This window comes from Lolium perenne, chromosome 1 (genome assembly GCF_019359855.2).
Source record: "Lolium perenne isolate Kyuss_39 chromosome 1, Kyuss_2.0, whole genome shotgun sequence".
NCBI lineage: Eukaryota > Viridiplantae > Streptophyta > Magnoliopsida > Poales > Poaceae > Lolium > Lolium perenne.
Genome location: NC_067244.2, coordinates 21,290,286 through 21,304,680, shown reverse-complemented (window position 1 = coordinate 21,304,680; position 14,395 = coordinate 21,290,286). Strand labels below are relative to the sequence as shown.

Below are 14,395 nucleotides of genomic sequence, written 5' to 3'. Positions count from 1 at the left end.
CTCGAGCAAGCGAGCACAAGTCATCGTTGAGTCTTTTGTGTGATGCCTGGCAACGGCGGCCCCATGTCCTAGCCAGCGGATGCCTGGAAAGTGGAAACTATCTTCAGTCGGCTCCTTGCGCAACAGTGGGATACTGGCATACTGCAGAGAGGCAGCGGCCCAAACGACTGGCACCAGTGCAACGACGCAGGAACCAACCATCGTGGCTATCGGCCCCGTTCCCACTCACCCCGCTTGACGTTGTCGATGAAGTTCGAGTTGACCCGAGAAGCTGCTTCTACCGACAAGTTCTGGCGTTGCTCGATCCTCTCGGCAGGAGTGGATCATGTGTTGTCCCACCGCCGCCTTGTCATCGTTCGTCGGCGTGCTCAATCTGATTCTTCATCGCTGATACAGGCCGAAGAACATCAGCCTGGAGCTCGCCGCGGCGGCCAAGGCCTCCATATCCTCGCGTCGATCGGATCGAACTCACGTTGCGCCTTTCAGCCTTGAGCACGCCGCGCTCCTCACGCCGATAGGATCAAACTCGTCGTGCCTTTGAGCTACGTTCGGTTTATATTGGGCAGGAACGGGTTGGGATGAAACTCCTGTCCGCTTTTGATTATATTTAAATTGAACAGGCTGAGGATTCCTAATGAAGCACGGCCGTACCAAAAGAAGAGAAAATAAACAATCGTGACAGACCACGATCGATCTTGTGGTGGTGTAGGTACTATTCGCGGCCGCGTGATTACCAGGACACGGTCCCGCGCGATCAGCCCTGGGGTAGCTCTTGATTACGAGATCAAACCGATCGAGTCAATCGGAGAAATTGGAGAAAGCGGTACAAATCCAGGGCAACATAAGAAGGCGCACTAAGGACGGACGAAAGCGCACAATGATGGACCAAACCACGGAAACGTTAGCTCCTTTATTATTAGGTATAGATTTGGTTATTCCTCTCTATCTCTTAGTTTTGCTTTCCACTTCTCTTCTCTTGTTGTGATCAACAAGTTAAGACAGTGGCGGATCTTTGGGATGGTGTTGTATGGGGTTTAACTTTTAGGCGATCCCTTAATCAGGCCGAGGTTGAGGAATGGCAAAGTTTGGGTGATGTTCTGGATGGGGTTAGCCTAAATAATGATGAGGATGTTGATGTATGGCAGCCGGAGAGTAAGAAGAATTTTTCGACTAGCTCCTTGTACAGTTCTGAATCCTAGGACAAGAGACATGAGGATGACGGATATGTGGCAAACTAATTGCTCCCTTAAACATAAAATCTTTTTGTGGATGTGCTTTAGGGGGCAAATTCAAACTACCTCTCAGCTTACGATTAGAGGATGGCAAGGTGATGTGCGTGAAGATGTGATCATATCATCTTCAGGTGCACCTTTTGTATGGCGTGTGCTTAATTAGGGAGGCTTTTTGCTAGAAATCGTAGTACAGGATGTAGAGAAGATTTTTTTGAAAATTTCCTTCAGCCTGGGGGTAGAAAAAATAATTATGTTTCGTGGTATGTTGCTGCTGCCCTGTTCTGGTCATTATGGTTGACCAGAAATGAAAGAATTTTTCAGCATAAAGTACCCTTTACCCCTTTTCAACCTATCTACAAGGCGTACACTTTGATGTTGCAGTGGAAGCCGCTTCTGGGTAGTAAGAAGTTGCCGGCAGTCGAAGAATCTATGCAAAAGCTAGATGAGAAGACTAAGGCGTTAAATTCTAGGGGAAGGACAAGAGCATGAGGAAAGATCAGGGACCTGGTGTCTCCTGTGCGAAAAATGTTATTTCCTTTATTTCTTTTAGTTGTTGGTAGTGCCTAGTGATGTTTGAGATATTTGTAGGAGTTGTGTTATCCTCGCCAACTCTGTTATGCTTTGCGTTGTCTTCCTATCTTGTTGCAGCAGAGGGTGTTCCATTTTATTTTTTCGCTGTAAGAACTACTAAAAGCTTTCAATATAAGCTGGGCCGATGAGGTCTTTGATCTAAAAAAATCTCTTAGTTTTTCTCATTCATATTTGTTCCTCATCTCCATGTTCCATCGGTTCTTTATATTAATTTTTTGGTTCATCTTATTGCTAGTTTAAATTGCTCAGTTCACCTTATTTGTTACTAAGTTCTTCTCGGTATTACATTTTCTTAGTCATATTTTCCCAGTCTTCTCTATATCTCTCTTGTTTTCTCATCCATATTTGTTACTCAGTTCATGTTCTCATTATCTCAGCCTCTTTGATTCCATGTATCTAATTTTTTCAGTCACATCTTCTATGTTTAGCCAATTCTTCCTTAGTCTTATTTGCTCAGTTTTATTTTTATGATTTCTTACGTATTCAATCTTTCCATCAATAATTAGCTTGTGTTCTTCAGTCTTCTTCTCTATCGTTGTCCTCAGTCTTTCAGTTTTCATATTCATTTGTTATGTATAAAATCATTCTCTTGCATTACCGAATACTTATTCTTTCAGTCTTTCATTCTCTCATGTTTTCTATTTAAGTATCGAGTTGGTTTCTTCATTACATTAGTCTATGTTCGCTGCCTTCATTTTATCCGTCTCCATTAATTTTGTGATTCTATGTCAACTATTTCTGTTTTGATATGTATTCGTCTTCTGCATTCATTAGTAATTTAGTAGGGTGATAAATCTGCCCAGCCGAAAAGTTGGAACGCCTAATTTTTGTCCTTCGTCATGTTATTGCTCACTAGCAGTATTCAGTAGTCTTTCAGTCCGTCATTATCTCTTCTCTGTCTAAGTGTTATTGCTCATTCTCATTTTCTTTCTTCATTCCCTTTTATTAAGTCTTCAGTTTATGTTTCATCAGTCCTTAGTCCTCACTAGCTTGTATGTTGTGATGTTTATTTTCTTACGAGCCTTGTGACTTTTTTAGTCCTTGGTCCCTTCTCCATCCTCTCTTTTTGATTTTCTCTCTTTTAAATCTCCCAGTCATATTCCCCATTCTCATTTTCTTTCTTCATTATCTATTTGACTCATTTTATATCTTGAGTGCATCTTTCATCAGTCCTTATCCCTCACTGACACTTACATTGGTCTGGTAAATTTTTGGATATATACGACGCGGATTTTCTAACCGCATGGCTAGCTGTGCATAGGCCGGCTGCCGTTGGATAAAGGGAGCATGTGTGCTGACGCTAGTAGATTGGCTCCCTTGTTGTTGTGCTGAGTTAACGATGTTAGCTTCTGCCGTCTGGGCGCATGTGGCAGGACATGCACGTGGAGCTAAGCAAAAACATCATGCGTAGAAACTCTAAATGATGGAGTGACTTGAATTCTGCACGGTTTTGTTGAGACTATTCAAGTGCATGTCATTCTTTTGCTCTCATCAGTGATGGCCACATGCTTCTCCGTATGGTTTGGCTGATCAGTAGATTCTCAGAATCTTAGCTACATTTTTGTTGCCACGCAGATGATACAAGTTGACACGACCAGATAGATATTTTCGCTAGCTTCATAAGACCATTTTCTGGCTAGTGTTTCATCCACTGTATTTCATAACAATGAAACCAACTGAAAAAACAAACTGAAAAAACAATCGAACCAACTGAAAAAACAAACTGATTTCATAACATAGAACGATTTACATGGAAGCGTGCACCCATAAGACAGTAATCAATCATTGCTTAACAAGATACATTAATTTGTTCCAGAACCCTATCCAAGTTACATCAAGGTTCTCCAACTACGGAGGCCTCCTCGTTCTCAGTCATAAAACTCGTGCTTGGAGTAGCGATCGTGAAGATAGTACCAGCTGCTATCCCTAGCAGCATTGTCGGTCAGGCATTTGGCATATAATTCAATCCCATGTCCACAATAGGAGAACCACCACGGCTACTGCCATCGCTGGCCTTGACGCCGGTGAAGCGAACTCCATGCGGCGCACATAGTAGATGAGCAGGATGGTGCAGGTGTATGAGGCCATGGTATGCACAGCGACCAACAATTGTCCACCACACAGGTACAGGGAAGCAAGCACGGTGAAAGCCATCATTGTCCAGAACCAGGCGGGCACCATGTCTGAAAGGAAACTCAAATTCAGCCGAACAGCTACTGTAAATCAGTAAACAAGAACAAGCTTTGATTCAATTGATTACCTGACTGATTGTTTTGGTTGTGCAAATTTTTACATTAATGACTCCATTAGCTTCAGTACCAGATACATTAGCTTCAGTAAAAGATTGTCAGCTGATCCAAAAAAATATTAGTCTCCAAAAAAGCAAAACTCAGTCAAGTGAGAGAAAGGGATTACATCACATTTGGATCCAAAATTGTTGGAGCTGGAGCAACAGCAGACTCTCATTCTAGCTTTTCCCCAAAACAACACGTCAAACAAACAAATCCAATTCGGATTTTTCCATTCAGCACGATATGAAGGGAAAATCAATATGTTGCCTAGCATCTACCAGTGAATAATTGAGGTGAATCGTGAGCAACAGAAACAATCCTATTGTCTGTGAAACCACTATCACTCACAAAACCCAGAGAAACAACCAATCTTCACTGCGCTATGATTGTTCATGGTCTCCACTGCGTCCTTACTAAACCAAACAAAAACTGACATTAACGCTGCCAAATAATGATTCCAAAATGCTAATTGGGGTTGGATCATGACCGCTATCAAAATATCAATAAGAAAATTCCATGACCATACTCTAAAATTCTACTATTAATTTGAATGACCATGGGACCTGGAAACACGATGCAAAAAATATCAGCAAGTAATCGAGATCAGAAACATGGTAAAAAATCGAGATTTGAGAAAAGGGGAAGGGGTCACTTTCCACGAAACTAACCGTGGTCACTTTCTGTGAAACTAACCGTGGTCACTTTCCGCGACATGGTGCATGTGACATCAAACAAATTAGAAAAGAGCAATAAGAAACTAGTGCTATAAATTCTGTCTGCATAAGAATGTGGGGATATGAAAATAACAAGTAGAAGTTGTGGTCATGAATTGGAACAGACATGCGAATTTGTCTACTGAGTAGTACAGGTAGCATCTATGGTGGAAACATCATGAAGAGAAAAAAGATCATGCGCATGAGGGAGAAACTACAACATGTAGATGCCCCGATGCTCGGCATCAAGAGGATCTTGGCCAGAACGGCACCAGAGAGGCGGTTGTGGTTGAACCGCAGCCTGGGCATCAACGTCATGGACTCTCCATGGGATGCTCCAGACCAGCCCGATAGCCCTCCGGTGAGGCTCCAGAGGTCGAGCAGCGTTAGGCTCTCGTGCCCGGCGAGCTCCGTCAGGAGGCTCCCTTCGAGTAGGTATTTGCTAGGTCCATCATGTGGAGGCCCTTGAGTACACCTAACTATGGAGGCAGAGACTGGTTAGAAAGTTCTTCTCATGTCCATGATCAGCCGTTCTTGCTCATGTACACGACACAGATTTTGAAAGCCTTTATACATAAAACTGAGCTGAACCACTCAGCGTATTACACAGACATGAAAACTGAAAATAAAATGGGGCAGATGCTAGATGGAGACATAAAAGGGTCACATGCTCAGGTTCGGGTTTTCCCAAAAACAACACATCAAACAAACATAATCTCATTCGGATTTTCCCAGTGAGCACGACATGAAGGAAAAATCAACAGACACGTTCCATCAAACATTGAAGCGGTGGGAATCAAGCATTGAAGAGGATTACTGGGAGAGCTCGTTCACCCCCAGATTGCCTCCAAGCTCGTTCACGTCAAGAAGGCACACTCCAATACTAGAAAGATGACAATAAGCCCATGGAGTACTAAGCTAGAGGAGCATCTGGTTGATTAAAGTGAATTCAGAGATCATCTTCACTACACTACTACTCCAGATTGAAGTTAATTTCAAAGTACATGAATGGGTATTTTACGCAGAATTCTCAACAGGTTGTACAATTACACTGAATTGCATTCTCTACAAGTTGTACAATTAGACAGAATTTAAAAGTGGGATTTATTCCGACTGTAATGTCAGCATCGTTTATACAGACTGTAATGTAAGCAAGAAGTATACACTGCAGTATCTAACAGGGATCGAGTGCACAAGCTAGCTAGCTTCTCATTCACCATAGTATATACTGCAGTATTCAGGGAGTATTATTTTTATGGCACAAGCACAGGAGACGACCAAACTACCATTACACCGTTGACCGGAGTGGCGGATAATTATACTGCTGCCTTACAAATCGTATGAATCCTGACAGCGAAACCAAAAAAAAACCACATGAACTCTAACATTAGGCGAATTGTGTTTAAGTCTGGCCCTAAATTCAGAAGTATTTCTATTGCAGATAATGGAGAACTCGAGGTTGGAATGGAGGTGACTCGCCGAAGAGGAAGTCTCCAAGGCTGCCGTTTGAAAAGTACGGGTATACGAGCATCTTGTGCGGGTATACGAGCATCTTGTGCCCGGCTCCGGCCCCGGCAGCAGAGGAGGCGTATCAGCTGAGGAGGGAGACCAGGTTCCGGAGCTACACCTTGAGCAGCAGCCTCACCTTGGAGAGTATCTCCCGTGCCCCTTGCAGCGATTCCAGGTTGCGGCCGGAGAAGCCGGTGATGGCGGGCTCCAGCACGAGCATGTCGATGAAGATGCTCCACTGGTCCTCCTGTCCCGACACGCCGGCGCAATCATCGTCGTTCCCACAGATCCAATGTGGAAAAATACATGGAAACGGGATTCTTCCACGGAAAAAAAAAAGCGGTGGTGGGGAGCGACCTGCGGGGAGAAAAGAGGTTGTGGAGAGAGGGATGGTAGGGGCGGCGCCGATGCAGGTCGGGCCATGGAAGAGCGGCGGCGGCGAGGATGCGCTGAGAACAGAAAATGGCAAGATTGGGACGGCAGCTTACCGTGCGTGCTTATCCCACCTGCTTTTTTTTTGAGACACTTATCCCACCTGCTGATGCTACATAATGGCGCATGCCTTGTTCCCTAGCTGTGCTGTGGGGCCAGGTTCTACGCGGTGAAGCAAAATCATTGAGTTGCCTATGTGCTCGGTGTGACGGCGTCTGCATGCCGTTTGCTTTGAACTCCAACGAATCCTGTATACATACATACATATATATATATATATATATATATATATATATATAGAGAGAAAAGCTTTTCTATTTTGTGACTCCACGGTGGTTGCAATCATCACGGTTGATGTTGCTTTGAGATTCGCATTTAGAGTTCCTTATTTAGTTGAGGCTTTAGAGTTTTCCTCTTTGGGCTGTTTTGGGCCCGTACCCTGCCACCTATTACCGCTAGGCCTGATACCTATCATGGCTCTCTGCCCGAGTTTAGGGTCGATACAGGCTCGTGTTTTGCTCCCATCAAGTGCCGTGCTCGCCAAAGGTGCTGCACCCTTCCCAGGAAACCACTGACCAATCATTCGCCGGCGCGCTCCGCCCCGATCCGTTCATCGCCGGCGCGCTCCGCCTCAACCCGTCCTTGTTTCTTCCCCAACATAGAACAATTCCTGGACCGTAGCCTCCCCACCGCCGGCCTCGTCGCTGGTCAACGGACACCGCCGCCGCGCTTGCGCCGGGTGGTGCTGCGGGCTGCTTCCGTAGTCTCCCCACCGCTGGCCGCGTCGCTGGCCAGCGGACGCCGCCGCCACGCTTGCACCGGGTGGTGCTGCGAGATTCTTCCGCTTCTGCCGTCGCGGAGGAGTCCTCGCGGCCGCGGCCGCGCGGGGGCGGCTGGAGTCGCTGAGCTGGGTGGCCGGGGTGCTTGGCACGCAGAGTGGGGGACGAGGGAAAGGGCAAGCTCGTCGACATCCTCGCCTAGCGATTCGATGTCGTCGCCCGGTGCCAGGTCTATCTCTCTCGTGCGCGGGCGCTCTGCTATTTAATGCGTCCTTTCCCTCTAGTCCGGATGGTGTTCGATGAATTGCTCCCGTCTTGCGGGGATGGCGATGATTCCAACTTTGAGGGCTATGCGTTTCGGTAAACTCTACGAATTACAGGAATTGATATCAGTAGCCTCTCTTTCTTGAATTGTGTGAAACCCTTCTCAGCTCTTCACTGATAGAAGTACATGGCCTAAAAAAACACCATCATTGATCAATGCAGCGTTCCTGTTTTTGCAGTCGTCATTTTATCATGGGTTCTTTCTGTTGCCCATGTCAAACATGGAGGCTCGTTCGGTTTTCTGGGTGTCATCTTGAAATACTCTGAATTTTTATGCGCACAGGAGCCTGTAAGAAAGGGCAAGACAGATTTCCATAAGCATCCAGTGAATAAAGGTAAATTCCTTTCAAGTTGTGTTCCTCTCGTGAGCTTTAATTTCTTCCTTGTTAAATCTGCGTGAAACATACAGTTTGGAATGCTCTGTTTCTGTCACTACAGCTAATTTATTGAAATGCTCCGAGGTTGATCTGCACTGGTTAAATTTGGGTCAAATTGCTTCTATTGGCCTCATCTCCGGCACGAGTCCGAGCCTCCGTTTTCGCCATTGGGAAGAATCCTACCACTTGCAGCCGCTCCCTGTGGCATCGTTCTTGCGCCTGCCGGTCCAGGTCCTCGTGGGGCTGCAGGAGAGCGGGCTACCGCCCACAGGTTCTGCCTCTGGAGCAGCAATTCTTCCATCAATTTTGGCACCATTTTCCTGGAATTACCATACTCCATCTTCCTGGAATTATCATCTTGCGTCAAATAAATGCTCAGCCTTCCCCTCTCTTTTCTATTAATTTATTTCCATCTTTTGACTTGATTTTTCAGAGTTTTGTACCAGGCACACCAACTGTGCACTTCATATTGATTTCTTAAGTGATAAAATTCTTATTTTACGTGGTAAAATTTAAGATAGGAATCTTCTGAAGCTAAGTGCAAAACTACATGGGCGTAGACCCAGCCCCTAGGAGCCTTGCACCTCCTCGGTTTCATTTTCTTGTAGCCGGAGAGCACTGTCTGTGTTGTTTCCCTCTAATTCCATCTCTAATAATTTAGTCTATGGGATTAATTATTTTTCATACCATGTGGTAAGTGGGCTAACTGGTTAATATCGGTGCATGAAGTGTGAAGTTTTGTCTCAGTTTACTCTTCACTTTGAAGAGGGCACCCATAAGATATGCGCCAAGCACCATTCATGCCAATGAACAGGCTCTTCTTGTTTGGGTGGTTGGCTCTTTTTATAAATTGTACGCAGATACCTAAGTACTTCCATTCTCATGTTTTGATTTGGAGAAAAAACAAAATTGTCATTCTAATGTTGCCTGTTAACAACACCGTTTCTTTTTTTGGAGCGGCACTTTTGTTTTCCATGGCGCATATTGATATTTTTAATTTGATTTTCTACCTCTGTCAATATTGGGGCATAATGAAGATGGACAGGTAACTTGTTTTCTCAAAATGAGGGAAGAGAGAGAGACTTGCTGATGAGCTTTATATGAAACTGAGCTAGTTAATTAGTTATCTTTGTTCATGAGTTAGGTGATTAGCTATCTTCAAATAATAGAAGTTTGCAGTTTTGAGGTGCTCCATCGTTTGTTCATGCATACGGTCTGTGAAAGCACCATTTCTTATGTGATGTGCACACACACCTAGCGTTCAGTATGTTAACTACTACTGATCTTGGTGGAAGATGTATATTTTGTACTTAATTTTTTAGGAAAGGCAAGAAGTGCAGAATGAAGATGATGATTTTTTAGGAAAGGTAGCCAAGTCATTACTTTTGCAAGTCTGTGGAAAAGAAGGGGAGGAGGCTCCTGTGTCCGCTGAACAAGAGTCGATCCAGCGCCTTGCGCCTCCTCGATCTGGTGCTGTCCGCGCCCCTCCATCCTAGTCTAATTGTACTATTCGAGTAGGAATAGAAACCGGCTCACAACTTCCTGCCCGTCACAACCACAACAAAAGGGCGACTAGAAACAAGCAGCAGGGTCCAGTATCAAAGGAACCAGCTGTTGCACCTAGGCGTTGTAAAAAGAAAACGGCACACATTAGTTCTAAAAAGAAATACACTTTCAGGCAATAGTTCTGTTTTTTATCCTAGGATCTATAGATAATTATATATGACCATGGCCTAACAGACAATGAAAATGAGTGATTTATCTGCTATAAGTTCATAAGACAACTGGATATCTGAGAATCTTTGTTGCCGTCGCCTGGAACCATTGCACCTTTTGCTCACGCACCATTCCCTAACACGCGTGGCTCTTTTTATAAATCATATCCAAGTATGCAATATCCATAATTAAGCAGATTGTTTCAAAGTATCCAAATCAGTAAGCCGAGCAAACAGGCTATTTCTTCATGTGCAAAATTTGGAGTACTAGTAAGCTGCCAAATATGATTACGTGCTATTGCTTCACTCTATTTCTAGTTGATTTATTTTTGGAAGTACAGAAGCTTCAAGTTTGGAGGGCCGAATTTCTAATGAGGAGGGAACAGAACTGCTGCGTTTAGCTCCAAGTTTCCTGCATTATGAACGACGAGAATGGCCTAATGTAAGAACTTTGGTTCTTGCGTTGGTATCTGTTCAGAAGGATGTCAAGGTGAATATATATCTTATCATACATCTTCAGTACACATTAAAGCATGTTCCAATTCCTTTATTTCTGGCCTTACGTTTTGTAATCAAGATGGTTCATCTTGATAATATATTTTGATAATACCCATTTGCTTTGCAGTCTCCATCTTACAATCTGATGGATAAACCCCATGATGGTGCATTTACCTCATCATCTCTAGCCAGTTGACTCTAGAATTCCACATATTGCAGTAAGGACCTTACTGCAATATGTGGAATTCTAGAGTCAACTGGCTAGAGATGATGAGGGAACTGCAAATGAGGTATTTGATCTGTACTTAAGATGAACCTCCTGGTGTATGCTATATGTTGCCATTGTTTACTACTCTCAGGTTCCCTTGCATGTGCCTATTCAGTTTCTCTTTAAGTTGTCATTTGTTTCAATTGTGCAATAGTTTCCTATGAGACCATGTATGATTTAAATGAAACGGTTTTAATTTGGTGTTCTCCATCTGGCACTTTTGTTTTGTGTGGTTCAAACGCTTTGGTACTTACACACGCACCTCCTATGTATACGTGTGGCTCTTTATGGATATCAAATTCTGTAGTTCCCAAAATATTCAAATTAGTAACAATACTAATTCAATGGTATACATGTGAGTAGACATTTCTTCTCAAAATATCCAAATTATCAATTGTACTAACTTAATGGCATAGTAGATCATTTCTCTAACTTCTAAATGTACTGTTATAAAGAAAATCATGTGAATCAAGAACCAGAAAATATGATGAACAAGGCAATGATATTTTTTACACACACACCAGAAAAATATTGAAAGTAGGCATGGTGCGGAGAAAACTCCTTCAAGAACAAAGGCACTTTTTCTTTGAGCGGTTGGAACCATTCGAAAGTTACACATGCACCTTTTTTTTATATGTGTAGCTCCATACAATAAATAAATATTACTACCGCCTTTCATAGTGTATATCAAGTTCTTTGATTTTTTTGTCTAGTTGAAATTGTTTGTTTCGGCTGGACATACATATTTAAAATAATATACATGAAAAAGAGAAAACTTCTGTTGGTGTAAAAGGACTCCACTATATAGCGTTGACTAAATATCGTTCCATTTCAAAACGAAGATACATGTCTATTCTCATAGCCCAGATTCTCAAACCTTTCTTCCTTTTTGTGATTTGTTTTGGTCTCTGGAAACAGTAGCACATCATCATTTTAATCTATGGTGCAGGGTGGTTCTAAGATCCGTGAAGCTTATCTCATATTCCGACTTATTTGCGGATGCTGAAACTGTATTCGCGGCTCAACACCTGCATCCCATGGATTTGCCTTCTCTGAACTTGTATTCAATGCACCGGACAGAAATAAACTGAGCACCGTTTCACCTTCAGAGTAGGCACGGCTAAATTTGATGGGCTTTTTTCTTTGCTTCTCTAATGTTAGTGATTAGTGGAGCATAGATGAAGTGAATATAGTGTTGTTCTTGATTGGTTTTCTCATAAATGTGGAGCATGTGCAATTTTATGGCACTGATTTGGTTTATGGCACCGTCGGGGAATGAACTGAGCACGGTTTGTGATTCAGACAGGCCCCTTTCATTTATTTGTGGCTACTAAATTCGATTTTTTTTTTTTTTGCTTCTCTCCTATTTGTGATAAGAGATAGGGATAGTGGAGACTATAAGAACAATCCAAGTCTGTGTTCGTCATTTGATTCTCTGGTAAATGAATCATAACTTCTATTTTCTGCATAAGCATTTGGAGGGCTCCGTTGCACATATTTTCCAGCATATGTTCCCTGGCATAAAAAAGTGAGTTAAAAAATGGACTTATGTAAGTGACGACCATGCATGTATTGAGCAGATGGCAGATAAAAGACTAGAAAAGCCTCTCGTGACCGGGTTTGATGGGAAAAAGGGTTCAATGCATCAATGCATAGTGCACGGTGGAAGAAAACGAGGCACTAAATGAGAAGTTTCCGTTACGGTTATGAGAGAGAAGAAGAGGTCCGGCACGGGGATGGAACCTAACATAAATTGGCTCAAACTCATCACGTGATTCGAAAAAGGTGGTCACATGTGACCAAAGAGGTGGTCACATGTCTCGAAAGATGTGAAAAGCTGAATCCTATAGGCTAGAGTAGGCCAGGCTAGGTTGCCTAAAATGATACATGTGTAAGAGTAAAGGTACCGGTCCCCCTTGCTATTTTGAATTATGGGTGTGTAGAAACCAAACAAAGTGGATCCTTTTAGGTAAAAAGTGCGGATCTCAATGCGAATGAGTGGTTCCGATTACACCCTCCACTACTTACAAACATATATATATGTTGCAACCAGTCATCAAATGATCATGGCAAAAGTTCAAGTCCAATTTCTTTTAGATTCTCAGTTATATTTTTCTAAATTCAAGTTTCTGTCCTCTGAATTTCCCTTCTATGTTATTGTTACTTGCAGGACTTGTCATAACCATTAGAAGCCGACACTCATACACAAAAGTCTAGGTATGTGAATCTTCTCGTGCAAAATTCTGGATCAAACGATAATTTTGTTGTCCTTTGTCATTGGCACAAACAAATGATGCGTGGAACATAGCACTATGCAACCAGACCAGCTGGTTGCATCTAGCGCAAAGCAGGTTGTAAGGAGTTTGTTCTAAGTTCTAGCCTCGATAGAGCCTCACCGCCGGGACCTGATCGAGAGGTCCCAGGTTCGAGTCGCGGTCTCTCACATTGCACTTCGGGAGGGTAAAGCTTGCCACTAACACCTTCCCAAGACCCCGCACAGTGCGGGAGCTCTAAGCACTGGGTATGTCCTTTTTCTAGCCTCGATAGGAATGTGCATGCTTATGGTGTATCACTATAACAGCCAAGGAGGTTCATATGGATTGTGTTTGATGCTCTCTAGCCTCCATTGAGCACTTTCGTGCTTGCAGATGCTCTACTTCTAGTCCTTTAGCCACCTTCAGTCTGGCACTGATTTGGAACATTTCAATGAGTTTATTTCACCATTCAGTGTGTGAGGAAAGAATATTTTTTCTGTATTTGTATGACTGCTGCAAATCGTTTTACCCTTTTTATGTAAGTCTGTGAAATCCACTAAGACTATCAACTTGGATATCTACCAAGACTATAAGTAGGTACTTCTATGTTTGTCTGATTGGTTTCAATTATATAGATTCAGTTCAACATTCTAAGCCCTCATAAGTTTTTTGAACTCCCGGTGTGTATGCTTCAACCGCTGTTTGTTGTTGCCAGATTTTTACTTTGCTTTGCTCTGAAGTCACTAGCAGCTCACTTGGCGAGAAGAGACAAACCAAGGTTCTTATTGCTTAGAGAAGAAGAGAGAGGAACCGTGGAAAGGCCTAGCACAACCTGGCGCATGAGCAACATAATGAACGGGTGGAAAAAAGCCTAACAATACTTGGTGCACGGGCGTGAAAAACCTAGCAATACAAACTGAAGCCCGCTAGAGGTGTAGGTGCTTCGGCCTGTGCAACTTTTGCGGTACGAGGGAGGCATGCAATTTGCGCTGATATATATCAGTTGGGAGGGAAAAAATGTGACTGTTCCCTAATTTTAAAACAGCTAGCTGTTAGATAGGCACTCCAAATTCTTAGTTGATAGAGTAAGATTCCTGGAAATGTACCTTATTTTGCAAAGTATTGAAACTATGGAAAATATCTATGAATATAAATTACTTGCATCTGTTAAGTTTTTTTGCTCGGTCAGGGATTTTGTTGCTCAAGTTAGGGACAGAGGGGGTCCACTGTTGGTTGGCTCTATGGTTCTGTTTAATGAAAAGTATCTGTTCTTTTCTGTACTGAAGCATCCAATTTATGAAGCTGGTGCCGGTGTACATACAGAGGTTGGGTATTACAATCGTATTGTTATAATCGAGATGCATAATAAACGAAGAACGAAAAGTAAAACACTGCAGGGGACACGAGATTT

At 43.1% G+C, this 14,395-nt stretch overlaps 1 protein-coding gene and 1 long non-coding RNA gene across 5 annotated transcripts; one reads left to right on the top strand and one right to left on the bottom strand.

Moving 5' to 3' along the window:
* Window positions 1-3,534: 3,534 nt before the first annotated feature.
* On the bottom strand, window positions 3,535-6,837 carry LOC127344033 (uncharacterized). Its single transcript, XR_007877692.1, has 2 exons — window positions 4,084-6,837; window positions 3,535-4,006 (listed from the first exon to the last, which is right to left on the bottom strand). It is a non-coding gene; the product is annotated as an uncharacterized lncRNA (long non-coding RNA).
* Window positions 6,838-7,273: 436 nt separating this feature from the next.
* LOC127344012 (uncharacterized) lies at window positions 7,274-12,030 on the top strand. Of its 4 annotated transcripts, XM_051370236.2 has the most exons (5): window positions 7,275-7,907; window positions 8,051-8,206; window positions 10,305-10,453; window positions 10,589-10,751; window positions 11,679-12,030. In XM_051370236.2, exons 1-4 carry the CDS (start codon window positions 7,847-7,849, stop codon window positions 10,655-10,657), a joined length of 435 nt encoding a protein of 144 aa, XP_051226196.1. In that variant the 5' UTR covers window positions 7,275-7,846; the 3' UTR covers window positions 10,658-10,751; window positions 11,679-12,030. The 4 variants fall into 4 exon arrangements, 2 of the variants coding, with proteins under 2 accessions (XP_051226202.1, XP_051226196.1); XM_051370242.2 differs by lacking the exon at window positions 10,589-10,751 and having other exon boundaries at window positions 7,274-7,907; XR_011752267.1 differs by having other exon boundaries at window positions 7,283-8,206; window positions 8,310-10,453.
* Window positions 12,031-14,395: the final 2,365 nt, after the last annotated feature.

What these genes read in the sequence shown, in the direction of transcription:
- LOC127344012 (XM_051370236.2), top strand. Translation starts at nt 7,847, where the DNA reads ATGAATTGCTCCCGTCTTGCGGGGATGGCGATGATTCCAACTTTGAGG. An exon ending in TTTGAGGGCTATGCGTTTCG is followed by an intron (nt 7,908 to 8,050) that starts GTAAACTCTACG and finishes CTGTTTTTGCAG; the next exon opens with TCGTCATTTTATCATGGGTT. An exon ending in CTGTTCAGAAGGATGTCAAG is followed by an intron (nt 10,454 to 10,588) that starts GTGAATATATAT and finishes TTTGCTTTGCAG; the next exon opens with TCTCCATCTTACAATCTGAT.